General features: G+C 48.8%; 1 protein-coding gene across 3 annotated transcripts in view; it reads right to left on the bottom strand.

Moving 5' to 3' along the window:
* The window catches only part of STK10 (serine/threonine kinase 10), a 136,981-nt gene that overhangs the window by 12,475 nt on the left and 100,055 nt on the right, over positions 1 to 24,451 (bottom strand). For all 3 annotated transcript variants that reach the window (XR_012515266.1, XM_039460497.2, XM_039460498.2), the window contains exons 11-17: positions 16,696 to 16,819; positions 16,062 to 16,241; positions 12,186 to 12,278; positions 8,569 to 8,698; positions 4,691 to 4,815; positions 2,966 to 3,154; positions 1,674 to 1,799 (exon numbers count right to left, since the gene is read on the bottom strand). Coding sequence is in view for 2 of the 3 variants with exons in the window: in XM_039460497.2 (XP_039316431.1) it covers positions 1,674 to 1,799; positions 2,966 to 3,154; positions 4,691 to 4,815; positions 8,569 to 8,698; positions 12,186 to 12,278; positions 16,062 to 16,241; positions 16,696 to 16,819 (967 nt within the window). In the remaining variant the exon portion in view is untranslated. The remainder of the gene's footprint in view (positions 1 to 1,673; positions 1,800 to 2,965; positions 3,155 to 4,690; positions 4,816 to 8,568; positions 8,699 to 12,185; positions 12,279 to 16,061; positions 16,242 to 16,695; positions 16,820 to 24,451) is intronic.

Genomic DNA, 24,451 nt, shown 5'->3' with positions numbered 1-24,451 from the left:
TTTGATTTCTCTCCTGTATCTCTCTGTCCCATGTTGTTCAGCTCACCCTGTGCATGCAATTCTGAAACCAACCCCTGCCATGTGCTTAACATTATAATGTAAACATTTCTATAAGGAAGTCATGTTTTTCATAATTATTTTAATGCCTATAGAACAGGCGTCCCCAAACTTTTTACACAGGGGGCCAGTTCACTGTCCCTCAGACCATTGGAGGGCCGCCACATACTGTGCTCCTCTCACTGACCACCAATGAAAGAGGTACCCCTTCCTGAAGTGAGGCGGGGGGCCGGATAAATGGCCTCAGGGGGCCGCATGCGGCCCGCGGGCTGCAGTTTGGGGACGCCTGCTATAGAATATCCCACAGTGTGCATTTATCAAATTTACTTAAACATTTCTCTATTTTTTTTTTTTTGAGACGGAGTTTCGCTCTTGTTACCCAGGCTGGAGTGCAATGGCGCGATCTCGGCTCACCGCAACCTCCGCCTCCTGGGTTCAGGCAATTCTCCTGCCTCAGCCTCCTGAGTAGCTGGGATTACAGGCACGTGCCACCATGCCCAGCTAATTTTTTGTATTTTTAGTAGAGACGGGGTTTCACCATGTTGACCAGGATGGTCTCGATCTTTTGACCTCGTGATCCACCCGCCTTGGCCTCCCAAAGTGCTGGGATTACAGGCTTGAGCCACCATGCCCGGCCCTTTTTTTCTTTCTTTTTTTTTTTTTTTTGAGATGGGGTTTCACCATGTTGGTCAGACTGGTCTCAAACTCCTGACCTCAGGTAAGCCACCTGCCTCAGCCTCCCAAAGTGCTGGGATCACAGGTGTGAGCCACCACGCCCGGCCTGGAAAGTGCCTTTATCCAGATACCACCACTCTATTGGGGTTGGAAAATTGGAGATTTTCATTTTGAGTTGCATGCTAGAGGCTTGCGGAAATTCAGAGCTCGGCTGGGTGAGAAGTAATCATCACAGCAGCGCTGAGTTCCTGTGGCCTGCCCAGAGCTGTGCTCGGCACTTCATATGGGCTCTCAGTGCTCACAGAAACCCGAGGCAGGGATAGGAAAGCAGATGTGCAAGGTGAGTGGCTTGGCCAAAAGTCACACAGTGGTAATCAGCAGAACCCTGCCGGGCAGCCCTCAACACCTGGAGTGTTTCCTCCACGCCTCCCTGCCTCTCCAGAAACTGTTCAATGTGTCCAACAGTCCGAGCAATTTCCTGAAGTTCGAGTCAGGCCCCATCCCCACAGGGGGGCTTCAAGTACCAGCTCCTGGGGCTAGGAAACTTGAAGAGGTCAGGAATTACGGCAGGAAAGCAGCCCACAAGGGGTTCGGCCACACTCCCACCGCCTTTGCCCCAAACAGCGATGACTCAGAAGCCCTGCCACAGCCCACTGCCAGCTCCAGCATCACTGCAGTCACAAGTCCTCACCCCAATCCTGCACAGCGGGAATGGGCACCCCCACCCCACGCCCGTTTTAGAGGTGTGAGAGCTATGGCTTGGGAGGGCGCTGTGATTTGCCCAACCTCACACAGCCCAAGAGCAGCATGGCAGGATTGCAACACGTCCACCCTGGGCTTGGCTGATGAAGATCCTTCCCTGCTGTGGAGTTTCTGGCCCCCTGAGAGCTGATGACCTTGGGGAAACCGAGGCAGCTGGGGGAAGGGGCAGGCAGCGGTACCTGCAGCTGCTGCAGCTCGCTCATGTTGCTCTCACACTGTGCCAGCATGTCCCGCATCTGGTTCTCGTGTTTCTGCTGTTGCTGCAGCCGCTCCGACTTCTGCCTCTTCTCCTCCTGCTGGGAGAACTGCACCAGAGAGAGAGTGGGTGCCTCAGGGGGCCAGGGCCTGGCTGGTTGGGTAGGGAGCCCACCTCAGCCCTGGCCTAGGGAGACCCTTCAGGGGACTGGTCTGTGCCCAGCTCCAGTACCCAGCACCACCCCAGGCAGTGCCTGTGTTAAGTCCTCACCCTGAGCTGAGATCCAGCCCCTACTCTCAAGGAGCTCCCAGGATGGTGGGGACGTGACACTGTAATGTTACACATGCCAGGAATGTGTGTGTGCCAGGCAGGAATCACAGGGTCCATGTGCCCAAGCCACACGGCAACACAGGATGTGGGGAAGATGCCCAGATAAAAGCATAGGAGTGCGGAAGGGAACAGCACAGGAGAATCTGTAGCACAGCACCACGCTCCCGCCTCTGCCCACACACACAGGTGAATTCATCAGGAGGCTGATGAAGCTTCCAGGGCACACGTGGTGACTCACACAACCGCCCCCCCACCCAACCCCAAGACCTTATGGTGGGAGAGTCAAGGCGTATCTTTCTTTTTTTTTGAGATGGGGTCTTGCTCTGTCACCCAGGCTGGAGTGCAATGGTGTGACCTTGGCTCACTGCAACCTCCCAAGCAATTCTCCTGCTTCAGCCTCCTCAGTAGCTAGGATTACAGGCATGCGCCACCACACTGGCTAATTTTTGTATTTACTAGAGACAGGGCTTCACCATGTTGGCCAGGATGGTCTCGAACTCCTGACCCGAGGTGATCTGCCCGCCTCAGCTTCCCAAAGTGCTGAGATTACAGGAGTGAGCCTTTTTATTTTGAGACAGAGTCTCGCTCTGTTGCCCGGCTGGAGTGCAGTGAGGAGATCTCAGCTCACTGCAACCTCTGCCTCCCAGGCTCAAGCGATCCTCCCACCTCAGCTTTCCAAGTAGCCAGCATACCGGGCTAATTATTTTTAAAATTATTTTTTGTAGAGATGGGGTTTTGCTCGGCTGCTCAGGCTGGTCTCAAACTCCCGGACTCAAGCGACCCGCCTGCCTTGGCCTCTCAAAGTGTTGAGATTACAGGCGTGAGCCACCACGCCCAGCCCGTATCTTGTTTCATATTCTCCCAAATCGTATAAAGCCCAGGCCCCGCCAAACCTGGCCCTGCCTGCACCCCAGCACACCCGCAGACCCGCACACCGGCTCCCACCTGCTTGATCTTCTCACGCTGCTCAGCCGCGCTGCCTGCGCCATTGATGTGGAGGCTCTTCTTGTACATGGCCATGCGCGTCTTGCCCTCACTCCTCTGAATCTTGGGCAGCCGCGCCTTTTCCTGCTGCTGCCGCACCTTCAGCTGCTCGATCATGCGCTGGTTGTAGCGTTGCATCTGCTCCCGCTCCTGGGGAGGAAAGCCCCGGGGGCGGCGCTGAGGTCAGCTGCACTCTGCCCTCGGAGTGCGGTCAGAGGCTAAAGGCCCCCACACTCCATTCCGGGGCCCAGGACCAACGCAGCCCACAACGTTCAGCAAAGCAAGGCTTGTTATTTTACTTCTGCTAGTAACATTTTTTTTCTTCTCACTTTAAAAATTCTTGTTAGTATTTTGGATTCTTACCTTCTTTTTTTTTTTTTTTTTTTTTTTAAAGACTGGGTTTCACAGTGTTGGTCAGGCTGGTCTTGAACTCCCGACCTCAGCTGATCCACTTGCCTTGGCCTCCAAAGTGCTTGGATTACAGGTGTGAGCCACCACGCCCGGCCTTGATTCTTACCTTCTAAATGCCTTCTCATCTAATGAATGGTTGTATGCCATCATTAGCTAGTATCTCAAAGCAAAATGTACACTAAACGGGATGGTTCATCATCAGTGATGGCAGATGTGAATTTATATTTTTTTAAAAAACTTGATACATTTAAATTTTTTTCCTTCCCCTAACACCTATTTGTATTTCAAAGCTCAGCATGGGCATCACCTCCTCCATGAAGCCTTCCCTGATTTCCTCACCTGGTTGGGTAGCCTTATTCTGAACTCCCATGGCCCTATGCTGACTCTCATCACTTCACTCAGATAAGAAACTGGAATCATCCACAGCTGCTGTGCATCCAGACCTTGGTCTGTCTGATACTGTCCCACTACGGAGGCTGAACTGAGACAGACAATTCCCACAGGAGAGGGTGCTTGGCCACACAGAGCAGGGCTCTCACCTGGGGAGTTCAGGGAAGGCTTCCCAGTAGAGGTGGTGTTTAAGTGGAGACCCAAAAGTATTCTGAGCGGATGCACAAGAAAGAGAGAAACAAAGAGGAAATGGAAAGGGAAGGCAAGGAGGGAAAAGAGAAAAAAGAGCAAAGGCGGACACACCCCGGGCTGGAGCGGTGGCTCTCGCCTGTAATCCCAGCACTTTCGGAGGCCAAGGCGGGCAGATCACTCGAGATCAGGAGTTCGAGACCAGCCTGGCCAACAAGATAAAAGCCCGACTCTACTAAAAATTACAAAAATTAGCTGGGTGTGGTGGCAAGCGCCTGTAATCCCAGCTAGTCGGGAGGCTGAGGCAGGAGAATCACTTGAACCCGGGAGATGGAGGCTGCAGTGAGCCAAGATTGCGCCATTGCACTCCAGCCTGAGTGACAGAGTGAGACTCTGCCTCAAAAAAAAAAAAAAAAAAAAAAAAAAAAGAAAAGAAAAAAGGAAAGAAAAAATCACGGCAAGTAACAAGAGTCAGCGAGGGAGCTGCTTGGGCCATCGCATGGTTTCCCCTATTCCCGGTCCCTCAAGCTGAAGGAGGACACCCCTGGAGAACTTCGTGGGGCCTCAATGCAGCCAGCCCTGGCTCCTCTTGGGGACACAGATGGTACCCACGAGGTGCCCCATCACGCACAGCTTCGTAGCTCTCCCGGGTCGGCCCAGCAGCAGACCCGAGCCCCGCGCCGCTGGCAACCTCACCTTCTCATGCTTGCGCAGCAGCTCGTGCCGCTGGAGGAAGTACTGGTCTTTGAGCTGCTGCTTCACCAGCTGGTGCCTCTCCTGCAGCTGGTGCTCCTCCATCTCCCACAGGGCCGCTTCCCGGTCTGCAGAGGACATGCCACCCACCTGGTGAGGCGCTGACAGCCGGAGACTCGACAGGCCCTCGGCCCCACCCCTCTGTCCAGCCCCCTCACGCCGGAGCCGACAACCAACCTGCTGGGCTCAGGAATCGCCACGTGTGCTACCTCAATAGACCGTGTTGGCTGATCTGAGCTGGGGCCTAGAAACTTCCTGTAAGCCTAAGGAATGATAGCTCCCAGCAACATGGTATAGCAGGAAGTGTTCAAAGTCAGGAGCCAGAGAAACTGCAGATGTAGGCTGGAACCCAGCTCCATCGGTGGGGTTGGGAATGGAGGGGTTCTCTAGGCATCAGCTGCATCTCTGCCAAATGGACACAGCTATACCATGGAGGGAGGAGTGTCCTTGGGAGACACTTTTAAGTGCAATCCACACTGCATCTCTGCTTTCCTGATGGGCAAATGGGAAGGGCTCAGATGAAGACCCCATGAAGAAGACACAATGGCCTCTTGTCATTTCCTCCTCTGAAAAATGGGTGAAATCCTCCTTGTCCCCTGCACCTCCCATGCATGCATTACGGAGACAATGGTATCTGGCGTCTTATCACTGGAGGTCAATTAATCCACTCTTATGAACAGCACCCAGGTGGAGACTTGGGGTCAAAGGGAGAATCTCACGCCCTTTGAGACAGGAGATTATGCGTGGCTCACTTCGAATGTTGTTTATTTCACTGCTTTCCTGTTCTGTGCAAAATGATACTGGCTTTTGGTATATCAGAATTGTGGTTTTGGCTTCCACGCCAACATCAGAACCATAGTTCTGTAAATGGGGCGGTTCTTACCAACATCATGGGATAGGAAAAGGAGGTGAAGGCTTTTCTCAGACAACTGTGCTCTATGCAGAATACTGAAAACGTAAGGATCCCATTTTTGCTGATCCACACCAAATAATAAGAGGTGTATGTTGCTTAACTGCACTGGTCATCAAAGGCCTGGATGAGGCCTGTTGTATAAATGGCGCTGGGATACTGGCCTCATGTTGTTTACTTCCTCACAGCAGGCCCTGACCGTCAAAAGTCCACAGGCAGCAAACTCCAATTTGCACCCATCCCCTTGTTATTTTTAAAACATAATATGTACGGCCTGGGCACCGTGGCTCACGCCTGTCATCCCAGCACTCTGGGAGGCTGATGTGGGCAGATTGTTTGAGCCCAGGAGCTCAAGACCAGCTTGAGCAAAACGGCAAAACCCCATCTTCACCAAAACCAAAAAAATTAGCTGAGCGTGGTGGCATGCACCTGTAATCCCAGCTACTTGGGACACTGAGGCAGGAGACTTGCTTGAACAGTGGAGGCAGAGGCTGGAGTGAGCCGATATTGTGCCAGTTCACCCCAGCCTGGGTGACAGAGTGAGACTTGGTCTCAAAAAAAAAGAAAACCCCAAAAACATGTATATAGTTACATAAAAAAGCTCAAACAGGCTGGGCCAGACGTGGTGGTTCATGTATGTAATCCCATCACTTTGGGAGGCCAAGGCGGGTGGATTACTTGAGGTCAGGAGTTCAAGACCAGCCTGGCCAACATGGTGAAACTCCATCTCTACTAAAAGTATAAAAAATTAGCTGGGTGTGGTGGTGCAAACCTGTAATCATCTCAGCTACTACAGAGGCTGAGGCAGAAGAATTGCTTGAACCTGGGAGGTGGAGGTTGCAGTGAGCTAAGATTGGGTCACTGCACTCCAGCCTGGACAACACAGCAAGACTCCCTCTCAAAAAAAAAAAGAAAGAAAGAAAAGAAAGCTCAAACCAAGCAGATATTTAGCCATTTGGAGCCTGCCTACTTTCTTTTCTTTTCTTTTTTTTTTTTTTTCCCCGAGACGGAGTTTCACTCTTGTTACCCAGGCTGGAGTGCAATGGCGTGTTCTCGGCTCAGCACAACCTCCGCCTCCTGGGTTCAGGCAATTCTCCTGCCTCAGCCTCCTGAGTAGCTGGGATTACAGGCACGTGCCACCATGCCCAGCTAATTTTTTGTATTTTTAGTAGAGACGGGGTTTCACCATGTTGACCAGGATGGTCTCGATCTCTTGACCTCGTGATTCACCCGCCTCGGCCTCCCAAAGTGCTGGGATTACAGGCGTGAGCCACCGCGCCCGGCCCGAGCCTGCCTACTTTCTATACCCCATTAAACTGCACCTAATATCTGCTAGCCAAGAGAAGGTAGACCCAAGGGTTACATAAAGACCCCACTGCCCTTTGCAGTTCTCTGACCCAGAGATGTTGCATCTGAGTTCTCTATGCTGGACAACTCCTCTAGACATGTGATCCCCCTCTCAGGTTCCCTTCTTGCCCAAGAGTTCTTTTGCCCTCTTCCCCTGCTGGGTGATGGCCTGCACCATCATCTCTAGAAGGCCTCATTCTGTAAGGGAGCCCCTTGGCATGTAAACCTGTCCAAATGCCCCACTAAGCAAAGCTGCTTGTATGCTACTGCCATCTTGTGGTCATTTATTTTTCTTCAGTCAGCCCTGAAAACCCTTGAACTCAGAACAGCACCAGGGTAGGCCTGGCTTCCTGATACTGTCATCCAGGCCCAGCTCTATCCCCCATCAACTGTGCAATCTCAGTGCTACCGTTTGAACGCTTATGTCCCCTCTAACTGTGTGTGTCGAAATCTTAAGCCCTGAGGTGAGGGTATCAGGAGGTGGGGCCTTCTGGGAAGTGGAGCCCTCGTGAATGGGATCAGTGCCCTTTTATTAATAAAAGAGACCCCAGGCTGGGCACTTTGGCTTATGCCTGTAATCCCAGTGCTTTGGGAGGCTGAGGCAGGCAGATTGCTTGGGCCCAGGACTTCGAGACCAGGCTGGGCAACATAGAAGACCCCATTTATACCAACAACACAAAAATTATCCAAGCATGGTAGCACATGCCTGTAGTCACAGCTACTTGGGAGTCTGAGGTGGGAGGACTGCTTGAACCCCAGAGGCAGAGGTCACAGTGAGCCCTGACTGTGCCACTGCACTCCAGCCTCGGCCACAGAGCATGACCCTGTCTCAAAAACAACACAAAACAAAACCACAAAACCCAAAGAGACCCCAGAGCTAGTCTCCCTTCTGCTATGTGAGGATGCAGTGAGAAGGAGCCATCTATGAAGCAGAGTAAACCCTCTCCAGACCACAGGTGCGCTGGCACCTAGACTGGATTTCCCAGCCTCCAGAAGTGTGAGAAATGAGTATCTGCTGTTTATAAGCCACCCAGTCAGTGGGAATTTGTTATAGCAGCCTGAATGAACTAAGATACTCTGCCAAAAAGAGTAAGTCTCCAAGCCTCAGTCTCCTCACCTACAGAAATGGGGATGGCCTAGGCCCAGCTTCACAGTGTCAGGTGAGGATTCAATGAGATAAAGCAGCAAAACAGACCGCGACACGCCTGGTGGAGTGGTGGCTCGGTCCGCGCCACGCTGTTGGATGGGGCTCCTCGTCCTGTCTCCACCTTCCGTAAACCCAGCCCGCTTATTCACAATTTCCACCCACTCTAGGCCTGTCCCTTTCTTTTCTTCACTTGACTTCTGGAATAATGTCAAACAGTGTTGGTGACAACTGTTGTCTTTGCCTTGTTCCTTGTTTCAGTGGGGGTTTTCCCCAGGTTTCACCATGAAGCATGATGTTTAGTTTTGGGGATGAAGAAGGCCTGGGGGTTTTTTCTTGCCCATCCCCACTTCCCAGGGCTCAGATGTCCATTGACAGAAACTCTGGGCCAAGACAGCGCTGCCACTCACACGCCCCCACCTCGAAGGAGCTCCTGCTTCCTCATGAGGCATTCACGCTCCTTGTCGCAGATTTCCCGCCTGTTGTCGGCAGTGAGCTTCTTCATGGCCCGCTCCAGGTCCTCCTTCTGCTTGGCTACAAAGTCCCGGTCCTGTGGGGAGGGAGGAGGACAGGCCTTTACTCAGAGCTGGCTTGGGCACCTCAGTGTCTCTTCCTATTATGGTAGAAAAGCCCACGTGATCAGAGAAGAAAATTCAGAAATTGAAAAAGAAATTGGTAGAGGGGAAATTGAAGCGAGACTTACAGATACATCCAACAGATTCAACATGGGGCTTCATCTGGATCCTGGCTCAAAGAACCTTTTTTTTTTTTTTTTTTTTTTTTGAGACGGAGTTTTGCTCGTTACCCAGGCTGGAGTGCAATGGCGCGATCTCGGCTCACCGCAACCTCCGCCTCCTGGGCTCAGGCAATTCTCCTGCCTCAGCCTCCTGAGTAGCTGGGATTACAGGCACGCGCCACCACGCCCAGCTAATTTTTTGTATTTTTAGTAGAGACGGGGTTTCACCATGTTGACCAGGATGGTCTCGATCTCTTGACCTCATGATCCACCTGCCTCGGCCTCCCAAAGTGCTGAGATTACAGGCGTGAGCCACCGCGCCCGGCCTATTTTTTTTAAAAAGATGCCATTCATGAGACAACTGGAAACTGGAATGCTGACAATGTGATGCTGTTCGGCAATGATCGTTGAATTTGCTAGGTGTGTTTATGGTATGGTGGTTATTTTTGTGGTGTTTGACAGGTAAAATAATATGATGTCTGGGATTGGATTCAAAATAATACCTTGGGGTCAGGGAGTGAATGAGTGGACATGAGGTGATATTACTGAGATTAGGTGACAGGTATATGGCAGTTCATTATACCATTATACCTATTCCTATGTTTCTATGTTTTATTATGTTTTGAGAGAGGGTCTCGCTCTGTCACCCAGGCTGGAGTGCAGTCACTTGAGCTTGACTCACTGCAACCTCAGCCTCCCAGGTTCAAGTGATTCTCCTGCTTTGGCCTTCTAAGTAGCTGGGACTATAGACATGTACCACCACACCCAGCTAATTTTTGTATTTTTAGTAGAGATGGGGGGGGGGGTTCACCATATTGCCCAGGCTGGCCTTGAACTCCTGACCTCAAGTGATTTGCCTGCCTCGGCCTCCCTATTCCTATGTTTTTAATTTTTCATAATAAAGAGTAAAAAAAAAAATTAAAAAAATTTAGCAACCATGGAATTAGTAAAAATGGGTTGACAACTGGAAATGTCTGTACGAGTGTATCTACAGCTATTGTCATTGTTGTGTTACAAAAATTATTAAAAAGGGCTCAAAGAGATATATGTGCGCTCAAGTTCACAGAAGGATTATTCACAATAGTCAAGGGATGAAAACAACCCATGTGTCCATCGATAGATAAGTGGATAAACATCATGTGCTATTTCCACACAATGGGATATTATTCAGCCTTAAAAAGGAAGGAGATTCTGACACATGCAACAACATGGATGAACCTTGAGGACATTATGCTAAGTGAAATCAGCCAATCACAAAAGGACAAATATTGCATGACTCCACTTATATGAGGTACCTAGAGTCGTCAAATTCAGAGAAAGCAGAGTTCCCAAGGGTTGGAGGAGAAGAAATGAAGAGTTACGGTGTGATGAGTGCGCAACATGAAGGAGCTCTGGCGATGAATGGCGGTGATGGCCGCCTCATGTGAACGTGCTTACCACCACTACCCTGTCCACTTAAGAATGGTAAAGATGGTCAATTTTATGTTATAACTATTTTACCACAATTTTAAAAACTTACCTAAAAAAATCTTTCCATATTATAATGTGATCTTCTGGCCAGGCGCGGTGGTTCATGCCTATAATCCCAGTACGTTGGGAGGCCGAAGCAGGCGGATTGCCTGGGGTCAGGAGTTCGAGACCAGCCTGGCTAACGTGGTGAAACCCCTTCTCTACTAAAAATACAAAAATCAGCCAGGCGTGGTGGTGAGCACCTGTGGTCTCAGCTACTTGGGAGGCTAAGGCAGGAGAATCACTTGGCCTAGGACGCAGAGGTTGTAGTGAGCAGAGATTGCACCGAGCAGAGATTGCACCAGTGCACTCTAGCCTGGGCAACAGGGTGAGACTCCATCTCAAAAAAAAAAAAAAAAAGGGGATTAAACTCCCAGTTTTTGAAACTCTGTTTCAAAAAAATAAAATAAATAATGTGATCTTCTATCATATGTGTGTCAATGGCTGAAAATATTTCATGCAGTGGATACACTCTATTTAGCCAACAAACAATAGCGTGTTTCCAGGTTTTATCTATTTTAAATAGTGCTACTCTTCAAATTCTGGTAGCTAAGTATTTGTGAACCTCTGATAATTCCTTCAGGATTTTTAGACTTCCTCAGGATTTCTAGAAGCAGGAAATTCAAGCCAAAGGATGTGCACATTTTCTAGGCTCTCTATGCAGCAAGCCATACAATCCTCTGTCCCTCTGCGTGGATGAGGGCCCGTGTGCCCCGCCCTCGCCAGCTCTGCACTCTCTTTCTAATCGTGGTGTTACAGGACAGGTCACAGAGTGTCCCAGAGAGAACACAAGCATGAAGCCTCGACCCCCTCTCCGACTCTGAACTCAGCAATGGCACCTCTCTCAGCCTTAGTTTCCTCTTCTGCGAATGGGAAAATGAACAGCCCGTACCCTGGTAAGCCATAAATGCTGAACCAGGTAATATACAAAGCATTTGTAAATGTGGACTCAAATATTCTCTGCTTTGGGGGCTGAGGAAGCAAAACACACAAAGACATGCTAGTGGGGGAAAATGGAAGTATTCTGGCAAGGGATGAAAAGGCTGGATAGGACGGGCAGGGCACAGCAAGGCAGGCGCTTATCTTAGGGACAATGCGGGAGTCACTGAAGGGTTTTAAGGCACAGAGCTGTGGGGAAAAGGGTGCTATTATCAGATTTGGAATTCACACTGATCACACCTGCAGGCAGGAGAAAATAAACTGCAGGGGAAAAACAGCAACAGGAAGTCTCGCTGGGAGGTCACTGGACAGTGGCTGGAGGGTTATGCAGATGGTGACAAGCTGGTAGATCCAGAGACAGGAGATAAGAAATACACATACCATGCTTCAGCAGGTGACGAAAGACTGGAGGGAGAGCAGGGGTCAGGAATGATAGGCCAGAAAGGAAGGAAGGTGGCATCCCTCAGAGCATGAGAACAGGACCAGGCCTGGGACATCACGAGTTTGATGTCCTTTAGACTTAAAAGATGCCAAGTGGGCAAGGGAATACACTGGGTTGGTCAAGGAGATGTGACTTACAAATAAATAACCCTAAAACAAGGTAGGAGGTGCTAAAGGGTTCGGGTATCCAGAGATGGAAGATCTCACTTATAGGTGGAGTCAGGTCAATTAAGGAAGGCTGCATGGAGGAGGGAATAATGGAGGCCATGAAGGATGAGGCCAGATTTAGGTATTCAGGACAGGGTATCTGAGGGGCAGGGATTGGGCAAAGGCAGAGGGAGGCCTGGTCACCACCCCAGGTCTGCAGCCCTGCACCAGCCCCTGCACTCCGCAGCTGGATCCAGGGACTCACAAGAAGCTGTTTTTTCTGCGTGTGCTCCTCCATCTTCTGCTTCATGCTCTCCTTCCGCTGCTGTCGGGGGAGCTTCTCCACCTCGTTCTTCACCTGCAGCGGAGACAGCACACAGCGGCTGGGTCAGGGCCCTCTCCATGCTTCCTACAGTGTAATCCTCAACCCAGAACTCCTGGGCCAGAGAGACCCAAGAAGAGGCTCAGCTTGGCAGGGGCCAGCATCCTGCGTGGCTCCCCACCAAGTCCCTCTGAGCAGGTGCCTCGCGCTGGCCTACTCCTGCCTGTTGCTAGTTTCAGCTTCCAGCTCCTCCAGAGTGGCCAGGTGCTGTTTTCAGCTGCTTGGTTTCCACCCCTTCTTCTGGTAAGAGCACCTCAGTTTCTTGCAGGGCAGCGTTTCTCAACCTTTTTAAAAACTTACAGTCCTAGGCTGGGCAAGGTGGCTCATGCCCGTAATCCCAGCACTTTGGGAGGCCAAGGCAGGCAGATCACGAGGTCAGGAGATCAAGAACATCCTGGCCAGCATGGTGAAACCCCATCTCTACTAAAATACAAAAAATCAGCCAGGTGTAGTGGTGCACACCTGTAGTCCCAGCTACTGGGGAGGCTGAGGCAGGGGAATTGCTTAAACCTGGGCAGTGGAGGTTGCAGGGAGCCAAGATCGCACCACTGCACTCCAGCTGGGTGACAGAGCAAGACTCCATCTCCAAAAAAACCAAAAAACCAAAAAACAAACAACAAAAAGGTCCCTATAGAAGTTCTTTTAGACATTTTTTCCTAATCCCTCTCCCACTATGAAATATTAATCCGGCCAGGCGCGGTAGCTCAAGCCTGTAATGCCAGTACTTTGGGAGGCCGAGGCGGGTGGATCATGAGGTCAAGAGATCGAGACGGAGTTTCACTCTTGTTACCCAGGCTGGAGTGCAATGGCGCGATCTCGGCTCACCGCAACCTCCGCCTCCTGGGTTCAGGCAATTCTCCTGCCTCATCCTCCTGAGTAGCTGGGATTACAGGCATGCGCCACCATGCCCAGCTAATTTTTTGTTTTTTTAGTACAGACGGGGTTTCACCATGTTGACCAGGATGGATGGATGGATCTCTTGACCTCGTGATCCACCCGCCTCAGCCTCCCAAAGTGCTGGGATTACAGGCTTGAGCCACCGCGCCCGGCCCGTAATTCTTACAAATTGAAGGTTTGTGGCAATTCGGTGTCGAGCAAGTCTATCAGCGACATTTTTCCAAAAGCATATACTCACATCCTGTCCACATTTTGGTAATTCTCACAATATTGCACATGTTTTCATTATTATTATCTCTATTATGGCAATCTACGATCAGTGACATCTGATGTTACTACCGTAATTGTTTTAGGGTGCTACAAGCCCATATAGGACAGTGAACTTAATCAATGAATGCTGGGATGTGTTCTGACTGCTCCACAGAAGGCCTTTCCCGTCTCTTCCCCTCTCCTTGGGCCTCCCTATTCTCTGAGACAAAACGAAATTAAAATTAGGCTAATTAATATCCCTACCATGGCCTCTAACTGTCCACGTGAAAGTAGGAGATGCATGTGTCTCACTTTAAATCAAAAGGTAGAAATGATGAAGCTTGGTGAGGATGGCATGGAGAAAACGTACTAGGTCAAAAGCTAGGCCACCCCCACCAGTTAGCCAAGTCGTGAATACAAATGAAAAGGTCTTGAAAGAAAAAGTGCGACTCCAAGGAACACGAATGATGAGAAAGCAAAGCAATCTAAGCTGAGGTAGAGAAAGTCTTAGTGGTCTGGGTAGAAGATCAAACCAGCTACAACATTCCCTTACCCCAAAGCCTACTCCAGGACACAACCCTAACTCTCTTTACTTCTGTGAAGGCTGAGAGAGGGGAGGAAGCTGCAGAAGAAAGGCTGGAAGCTGGCAGAGGTTGGTTCATGAGGTTTACAGAAAGAGGCCATCTCCGTAACACGAAGGGTGCAAGGTGAAGCTCCAAGTGCTGATGGAGAAGCTGCAGTGAGTGATCATGAAGATCTAGCTAAGATCATTGATGAAAGTGGCTGCACTAAACAAGAGATTTTCAGTGTAGATGAAACAGCTTTCTGTTGTAGAAGATGCCACCTAGGACTCTCATAGCTACAGAGGAGAAGTCAATGCCTGGCTTCAAAGCTTCAAAGGACAGGCTGACTCTCTTGTGAGGGGTTAATGCTGATGGTGACTTGAAGTTGAAGCCAATGTTCATTTACTATTTTGATTTTTTTTTTTTTTTTTTTTTTTGAGACGGAGTCTTGCTCTGTCACCAGGCTGGAGTGTAGTGGCGCAATCTCAGCTCACTGCAACCTCCGCCTCCTGTGTTCAAGCGATTCTTCCGCCTCAGCTTCCCGAGTAGCTGAGACCAGAGGCGCATGCCACCACGCCTGGCTTATTTTTGTATTTTTAGTAGAGATGGGGTTTCACCATGTTGGCCAGGAAACGTCTCGATCTCTTGACCTCGTGATCCGCCCACCACGGCCTTCCAAAGTGCTGAGAGTACAGGTGTGAGCCACCGTGCCCATTTACTATTTTGAAAATCCTAGGGCCCTTAAGTATCATGCTAAGCTGGGTGGGGTGGCGCATGCCTGTAATCCCAGCACTTTTGGAGGCTGAGGAGGGTGGAGCACGAGGTCAGGAGTTTGATGCCATCCTGGCCAATATGGTGAAACCCCATCTCTACTAAAAATACAAAAATCAGCTGGGCATGGTGGCATGTGCCTGCAGTCCCAGCTACTCAGGAGGCTGAGGCAGGAGAATTGCTTGAACCTGGGAGGCGGAGGTTGTAGTGAGCGGAGATCACGACACGGCACTCCAGCCTGGGCAACAGCGCAAGACCCTGTCTCAAAAAATAAAAATAAAAAAAGAATCATGCTGAATCTACTCTGCCTGTGCTCTAAAAAGAAGCCACAAAGCCTAGGTGACAGCACATTTGTGTATAGCATAGTTTACTGAGTATTAGGGACTGGCTTTATTGCAGTATTTGCTTTATTGTGGTGATATGGAACCACACCCACGGTATCTCCGAGGTACATTTGTGCCTAAGGTGACTGCCTCATCTGCTCAGCTGGCCAGGAGCCCTGGCTCCCACAGGCAGCTGTCCAAGCCCCTAGGATGCCCTGAATGTCATGCCCACCATTGTAAAGTCTGGAATCTGGGCTCTGAGACCCTCAGAGAGGCTCCTTACCCACTGCTCCCAGTTGGAGACTGAGAACAGCCTGGACTGCTGTTCCTGTCCTGGGGACGTCCAGCCTACTTGTCTCCTTCCTTCATTGAGGGTATCTAGGTCAGAGTGTCCTGGCCTCCCGGTATCGCTCCACAGAGGGAGGCATGGGGTGTTCTTTGACACTCAGATGCCTCTCTCCAGAGCAGCCCGAGAGATGTGCTTCAGGACCACCTACCTTCTTCTACCCTCCCCTTCCTCTTCCAACAGGGGGCGAAGGAGGAGGCAGAGAGGGTGGAGCGTATCAGACATGATGTCTGTGCCTACCCACCCAGCAGCCACTCGCCCTTCTGGGAACAGCATCTCAAATTCCCCTGGGCCACCAGCCCTTCCTTCTTCCCTGCTGTTTCTCCGCGGAGGTTGCTAAGCTGGGAGTATGTAAAGGAAGCTGCCTGAGGCCACATGGTGAGGGCCTGCCCTGCGCCACAGCAACACAGAGGAAAACAGAGTTCAGACAATGGAGAAGTGTGTCCTCATGGAGCAGCTGGGGCACACAGATCCAGGCTCGCCAGCTCCCGAGCTCTTCAGCCGTAACCCTCTGTCACCAAGGCGAAGTTGAGCTGGAGCCTTGATCTCTTGCAACCAAGAAACCCCTGATTCTCCAAGATGCCCCTGCCCCAACCCAGCACATACTCACCTCTTTCTTCATCAGTTTGAGCTGCTCTTGGAACCGGGCGTAGTCCCGATCCTGCTCCAGGCGGATCCGCTTGGCCTCCTCCCGGCGGCGCACCGCATGGTCTTGCTCCATCTTCTCCACTTGCTGCTTTTGCTGACGCTCCAGGTTCTCTAGTTCTGTGTCAAAGAACTTCTTCTTGGCCTAAAAAGAGCAGAAATTCCAAGAAATTCAGCAGAGTCCCTTTATACCTGGAGAGATACGGGGGAGAGGAACAGGGAGAACCCAGAGCTTGTGCTCAGACCTAGGTTTGAATCCCAGCTCCACCACCTCCTTGCTGTGTGACCTGGGGTAAGCTACTTAACCTGAGTCTCCGTTTCCTCCCCGGCAAAAGGGAGACCACATCATGTGTTGTTGCATGGTGCTCAGTAAAGGTTATTTTCCCTCTGGAGATCCTCCTGTGGGACTCAGGGTCACTGGGACCTTCATGGGATTCCGCGTTAACAAGTCACTGCCTAACAAGGTCAGGAAACCCCAGGAATCGGGCAACTGATGTGAATCACTCTCCGGGACCCAATCATTCTCGCTATGTAACTTTAACTGAAAGAACACATGGAGGCAGGAAGCCCTCCAGGGTCCCATCTTTTCTCACACTCACGTTGATTTCCTGTTCAAAACGTTTGTGCATTTGCTCCAGTTGCAGCTCATGCTTGTTACTCAGCTGGGTCTGGTTCCGATGCTCTTCCTTCTGGAGCAGCCGAAGCTCTCTGAGTTCTTGGCGCCTGAAAGGTTAAAGGATGTAGATATTTCACAGTAAGAAAGTGGCCTCAGAGGTCACAATACTCACAGCTTGAAACACTGAGGGCTGCATCATGGAGCAAAATCACACAAGTCTTGGGCACAGGCATGCCTAGAACTCAGGCTTCATTTGATATTTATTGACAGACAAAGCCTTAATAATCTTAATATATAAAGAGTGCTTACAAATCAATAAAAGGACTACTATCCTAACCAAAAAAGTGGCAAATAACAAGAACAGACATGAAGTAAAAGATTAAAAAAAAAAAAAAAATCACCTATATAGTAGATACGCAATGCAAATTAAAAAGAAATATAGAAAATTTGATATAGAAACTACATTTTCGCCGGGCGCGGTGGCTCAAGCCTGTAATCCCAGCACTTTGGGAGGCCGAGGTGGGTGGATCACAAGGTCAAGAGATCGAGACCATCCTGGTCAACATGGTGAAACCCCGTCTCTACTAAAAATACAAAAAAGTAGCTGGGCATGGTGGTGCGTGCCTGTAATCCCAGCTACTCAGGAGGCTGAGGCAGGAGAATTGCCTGAACCCAGGAGGCGGAGGTTGTGGTGAGCCGAGATCGCGCCATTGCACTCCAGCCTGGGCAACAAGAGCGAAACTCCATCTCAAAAAAAAAAAGAAACTACATTTTCATGATGTAGAAAATTTGATGGTAGAAACTGGTACATTTCTGGAGGACAATTTGGTAATAAGTCTACGTCTTTTGACATAGTAGTTTCACTTCTGGATTTTATATTTACAGATGCACAAGACCAGTGAATAAGAATATTCAGCCAGGCCCGGTGGCCCACACCTGTAATCCTAGCACTTTGGGAGGGTGAGGTGGGTGGATCACTTGAGGTCAGGAGTTGGAGATCAGCCTGGCCAACATGGTGAAACCCCATCTCTCCTAAAAATACAAAAATTAGCCAGACATGGTGGCACGTGCCTGTAATCCCAGCTACTCAGTAGCTGAGGCAGGAGAATCGCTTGAACCTAGGAGGCGGAGGTTGCAGTGAGCTGAGATCATGCCATTGCACTCCAGCCTGGCCTACAAGAGGGAAACTCCGTCTCAGCAACAACAACAAAGAATATTCAGTTATTTAAAATCAATGTTATTTATAAGAGTAAAAAATCGGAAGCAAATGTCCATCAATATAGGTATATGTAAATAAAGTGTATCAATATATCAATATGATAGAATTCTATACAACCTTAAAAAAAAAATCAAGCTTCAGAAAATGTTTAATTACATGAGGAAACATCTATTAAAAATAATAATTCAAAAAATAATAATAATAATTCTTTATGAATAGATATGGAATAATCTCTAGGTAAAAAAGGCAAGATATTAAGGAATAGGCCTGTGTTGCTACCTTATCTGGAAGAAAAAAGGACAATAATAGGTCTGTGTACACACACATCTTTATTTCTTACTTCTCCAGTATCTCTGGAAGGATCAAATCAAAACACTAACACAGGAAAGGGAACTGGATTTCTAATAGGAAAATGAGGGAGATTTTTCACTCTTAATCTTTTTTTTTTTTTTTGAGACGGAGTTTCGCTCTCGTTACCCAGGCTGGAGTGCAATGGCGCGATCTCGGCTCACCGCAACCTCCGCCTCCTGGGTTCAGGCAATTCTCCTGCCTCAGCCTCCTGAGTAGCTGGGATTACAGGCACGCGCCACCATGCCCGGCTAATTTTTTGTATTTTTAGTAGTGACAGGGTTTCACCGTGTTGACCAGGATGGATGGATGGATCTCTTGACCTCGTGATCCACCCGCCTCGGCGTCCCAAAGTGCTGGGATTACAGGCTTGAGCCACCATGCCCAGCCTTTTTTTTTTCTTTTTTAATTCTGAACCATGACCTTATACAGATAGAGTATCTTTTACTGAAAAAGCTTGGGGCCAGAAGTGTTTTGGCTTTCAGATTTTTTTAGATTAAAAAAAAAAAAATTCTATTGTCTTTTGTTTTATTTTTCATTTAGGGTTAATTCATTCATAATGCTTTTATTCATGGCTGGAGGTGTTACTTTCCAGACCAATAACTAATTACGTTAGTAGCATAATTAAATAAACCATTTTCTCTCCCACTGAACTAAAATGCCATCTTTATCATGTATTAAATTTGAATACATACTCAGATTTTTTTGACTTTCTGGTCTTCTGATCTGTGCACTTACTTATAAGCTAAAATCACACAGTTTAAAAATTATTATATTAGCTTTGTAGAAAGTTTTAATAGCTGGCAAGGGAATCCTACATCATTGTCTTTTCACAATTAACTATTTTTGTTGTCAGCTCTAAAACATTTAGAATTTCTCCAATATAAATGCTAAATATGTTTTTATAGCCCCAGGAAACCACCACTGATATTCTGATTGGAATTAATTTAAGGTATATATTTATTTAAAAAACCATTGACATTTATGATGATTAATTCTTCCCATTCAAGGACACATCGTGTCTTACAATTAGCTGAAATACGGTTTTTATGCCCTGTAACAAAATGGTATGGTTTTCTTCATGGAGATCTCAATTTCTGGCTAGTTTTAATAGTTAATTTTTCTAAGGAAACAATACAATGGCTATAAAGCACTTAACCCAAAAATCCAGTGTATAGTAACTATTACAAATGTTAGGTATTAAAAGTATTGTGGTTATTTTTATTATTAACTTTACTTATTCTCATTAAGTAAAATCATAGAAAAGATAAAGCTTGAAAAAGCTCTCTGCCGGTTAACTCACATGGATCCTCCATATTGGAAAAATGTCATTTCTCTCCAAAATCAATCTATAGAACCAATACAACTCCAATAAAAGTTCCAGGAGATTGTATGTGTGCGTGTAAATTCCCACGTTGCTTGTAAAATTTGTAGAGAAAGACAAAGAACCAAAAATAAGCTAATCTTGAAGGGAAGTAGGAGGACTTACGCTAGAGGATAGTGAGACTTCTTTCGAAACTCAATAATTAAGACAACGTGGTATTTGGAGCAAGTTTAGGCAAATGACCAATAGAACAGAATAGTCTAGAGGTCCACATACATGCTCAATTTATGACAAAAGTGACACTTAAGTCACAGCAATGGGAAGGCAGGATCTTTTCAATCGTGTTGGGTCAATTAGAAATCTATGTTTATAAAGCCGGGCGCGGTGGCTCAAGCCTGTAATCCCAGCACTTTGGGAGGCTGAGGCGGGTGGATCATGAGGTCGAGAGATCGAAACCATCCTGGTCAACATGGTGAAACCCCGTCTCTACTAAAGATACAAAAAATTAGCTGGGCATGGTGGCGCGTGCCTGTAATCCCAGCTACTCAGGAGGCTGAGGCAGGAGAATTGCTTGAGCCCAGGAGGCGGAGGTTGCGGTGAGCCGAGATCGCGCCATTGCACTCCAGCCTGGGTAACAAGGGCGAAACTCCGTCTCAAAAAAAAAAAAAAAAGAGAAATCTATGTTTATATTAATTTCTATAAACATTTTACACTAAAATCAGTTCCAGATGGATTATAAGTCAAAATATAAAAGGTAAAACAAGAAAACATGTAAAAGACAATACAGGAGAATGCCTTCATGACCTTGGGATAGACAAAGATTTCTTTCACAGGATACAAAAAAAAAAAAAAGGAAGAAGAAGAAGTAAAACACTGGCCGGGCGCGGTGGCTCACACCTGTAATCCCAGCACTTTGGGAGGCCAAGGTGGGTGGATCACTTGAGTTCAGGAGTTCAAGACTGGTCAACTTGGTCAAACAGTCTCTACTAGAAATACAAAAATTAGCCAGGCACGGTGGTGGGCAACTGTAATCTCAGCCACTCAGGAGGCTGAGGGTGGAGAATAGCTTGAACTCAGCAGGTGGAGGTTACAGTGAGCTGAGATCACACCACTGTACTCCAGCCTGGGTGACAGAACAAGACTCCTTCTTGAGCTTCCCATGGTTCATCTACCGATGCAAGAAGGGGACACACATGTCACTCTCGCCTCTCCAATTCGGCTACAACACGGAGTTCGATCTTCACTGCAAACGACACCACCGGGTTGTTGCTCCCTAAGGTGTTCAGCCTGCGGAAAGGGGCTCAGCAACTCCATAAGCTTCCATTTCCATCCACGAATGCCAGGACTCTCGTACACTGCGGGCACGCGTGATGGGGCAGCAGCAGGGAGCCCTCTCCAACGTCCCTTCTCTGAGCCCAGCGGGGCAAGCCCGCAACCCAGCAGGCTCGATTTTTTTTTTTAGATTTTAGAATATTATACTTACTGAACAAGCATCCCTAATCTGAAAATCTTAAGTCCAAAATGTTCCCGTGAGAATTTCCTATCAGTGCTCAAAAAGTTGCAGAGTTTGTAGCATTTTGGATTTTGGAGTTTTTGATTTGGGATGTTCAACTTTTATTACATGCTAAAAATAACACATAATAAAATTTTGACCTGGGCCAGTCATGATGACTCATGCCTGTAATTCCAGGACTTTGGGAGGCCAAGTGGGGAGCATCACTTGAGCTCAGGAGTTCGAGACCAGCCTGGGCAACATAGCGAGATCTTGTCTCTGCCACAAGTAAAAAGTTAGCCAGGGGTGGTGGTGCATGCCTGTGGTCCCAGCTACTTAAAAGGCTGAGGTGGGAAGATTGCTTGAGCCCAGGAGGCCCAGCTGCCGTTAGCTGTGTGATTGTACCACTGCACTCCAGCCTGGGCTACAGAGCAAGATCCTGTCTTTAAAAAAGAAAAAAAAACTGACCTAAGCCACATGCCCTAATTTTATATATATTGTCAGTGTGTGTATGTGTGCACTCACAGAAAAAATACTGGCAGGATAAGCCCCAAGTATTACCCATGTTTCTTAATGAGCAAATCCATTAAAAATTGCTATGTAGGTCAGGCACGGTGGCAAACGCCTGTAATCCCAGCACCTTGGGAGGCCAGGGTGGGCGGATCATTTGAGGTCAGGAGTTCAAAACCATCCTGGCCAACATGGTGAAATCTCTACTAAAAACACAAAAATTAGCTGGGCATGGTAGCGTGCGCCTGTAATCCCAGCCACTCGGGAGGCTGAGGCAGGAGAATGGCTTGAGCCCGGGAGGTGAAGGTTGCAATGAGCAGAGATTGCGCCACTACACTCCAGCCTGGGAGACAGAGTAAGATTCCATCTCAAAAAAAAAAAAGAAAAAGAAAAAGAGAGGGAGAGAGGGAGGGAGGGAGGGAGGGAGGGAAGGAAGGAAGGAAGGAAGGAAGGAAGGGTTGCTATGTATTATTTATATAATCAGAGAAAAAGAAAGCAAACTGCTACAGAAAGAACTTGGGCCTCCTGACTGAACTGGGGTCGCGGTCCATGAGACCTGTGTCCTAGTCCAGGGTGGCACCATGGTGATTCCCATGAGGCCACGCTCTGACCCCAGTGGCCTTCCTCATGGCTCGGAGGGGCCATAACTGCTCATAGAGCAGCACAAGCAGGCGCTGAGCAGTGCAGCGAGGCCAAGCACATTCTCTGGGGTCAGAGCACCCCTGTCTGAATCTAGGCTCCATCAGCTTTCCAGCTGGGTGCCCTCTCAGTCCGTCAGTCATCCTTGCGGGCCTCATTCCCTCCTCTGCAAAACGAGGCTAACCATCTTTACCTCTTGGGTCCTTTGAGGGATAACTGAGATGACACAGGTAAAGTGTTCACGTGGCAGGCACATGACCAGCCCTCTGTAAGTGGCAACTGCTCAAATTCTAACAAGGAGGAAGAGGTAATGGCTGCCCTGCTTTGGCGAAAAGCCAGAGGCACCTTCCACAGCCAGGAAGACTGTCTGAGCCTCCGCTTTTCTGGAAAGTGAGAGGAGAGGAGGCAATTTTTTTTTTTTTTTTTTTTTTTTTTGAGACAGTCTTGCTCTGTGACCAGACACCAGGCTGGAATAGAGTGGCGCGATCTTGGCTCACTGCAATCTCTGCCTCCTGGGTTCAAGCAATTCTCCTGCCTCAGCCTCCCTAGTAGCTGGGACTACAGGCGCATGCCACCACGCCCAGCTAATTTTTGTATTTTTTAGTAGAGAGGGGGGTTTCACCATGTTGGCCAGGATGGTCTCAATCTCTTGACCTGGTGATCTGCCTTGCTCGGCCTCCCAAAGTGCTGGGATTACAGGTGTGAGCCACCGCGCCCGGCCGAGAGGAGGCAATTTTTGAGGGTGTTAATGAAGAAATGGAAATCCCGACTCAAGAGAAACTAAGGTTTAGAGAAGAATTGACAAAAAGCATAAAAGGCGTAGAGAAGGCAGGCAGGCAGCCAGGCTCTAGCACCTCCCTGGCCCGCCTGCGCTCTCAGAAAGAAAGGGAGGCAAAGAGAAGGCTGATGCTCAAGAGGGAAGGAACGGCAGAGGCGGTTTTAGGGAAGGGCAGGGGGACCTCTGCACAGAAGCCTCGTCATCATCCTGGGAGTGTGATAAACGCTCAGTCACGTGGTTCAAAACCCTAGGTGTGGAAAAAAAAAAAAAAAAAAACCCTAGGTGTGACCCAACTCTCCACAAATGCCAGGGGTCAGGTATGACCAGGGGCCTGGGCCAGCAGGGAATGATCAGGGCCTTCCTCACCCCTGTGGTCTGGTGGCCTAGCCTGGTTTACAGGTGCTCAGACCTCCAGACCACGGCAGGCAAAGGAGAAAATCCTGGTTCCTGACCAGCACCTCTTCACCTCCTCGAGGTCTCACCTTTTGACCTTGAGTAGCACGCAGCTGCTCTGCTTAGGAGGAGGGTGGGGACCCACAGCCAAGGCCAGAGCATCGCTTCTCCATGGGGTGTGGCCAATCTAGAATTTTAACCCTGGGAACTTCAACTGCCCAGCGGGGAGGTGATGGAAACCCAGCTCCTGAGGTTGAAGCTCAGAGTCCAGGGTACCTCTCAGGTGACCATTAACACAGAAAGTGGTGTCATCTGCCAAAGTAACCTGTGCCCTAGCCTTCCCAACCCACATAGATGACGTGTGCGTGCGTGTGTGCGTGTGTGTGTGTGTGTGTGTGCGCGCGTGCACGCGCGCAGACACCACACTGGTGAAAAGTCTGTCTTTCCTCCTACTGTCTCCTAGGGGGAGAAATGATCGAGAACATCTAGAACTACTTTTATTTGGTTTTGGCATGTTTCCTTGTTTGTTTATTTATTTATATGATAGAGTCTCACTCTGTCGCCCAGGCTGGAGTGCAGTGGCGCAATATTGGCTCCCTGCAACCTCCACCTCCCAGGTTCACGTTAGTCTCCCCTTTCAGCCTCCAGAGTAGATGGGACTACAGGTGCCCGCCACCACCCCATGCAGGGCTAATTTTTGTATTTTTAGTAGAGACTGAGTTTTGTCATGTTGGTCAGGCTTGTTTCGGGTGATCCACCCACCTAGGCCTTGCAAAGTGCTAGGATTACAGGTGTAAGCCACTGCGCCCTGCCTATGCTTTTATTTTTTACAATTTATTTTCATTTATTTTTGAGAGACAAAGTCTTTCTCTGTTGCCCAGGCTGGAGTGTGGTGGCATGATCACAGCTCACTGCAGCCTCGACCTCCTAGGCTCAAGTGATCCTCCCACCTCAGCCTCCCGAGTAGCTGGGACTAGGCATGTGCCCAGCTAATTTTAAAATTTTTTGTAGAGACATTATGTTGCCCAGAATGGTC

This window comes from Saimiri boliviensis, chromosome 20 (assembly GCF_048565385.1).
Source record: "Saimiri boliviensis isolate mSaiBol1 chromosome 20, mSaiBol1.pri, whole genome shotgun sequence".
Taxonomy (NCBI): Eukaryota; Metazoa; Chordata; class Mammalia; order Primates; family Cebidae; genus Saimiri; species Saimiri boliviensis.
This window is presented reverse-complemented; position numbering and strand designations above follow the sequence as displayed.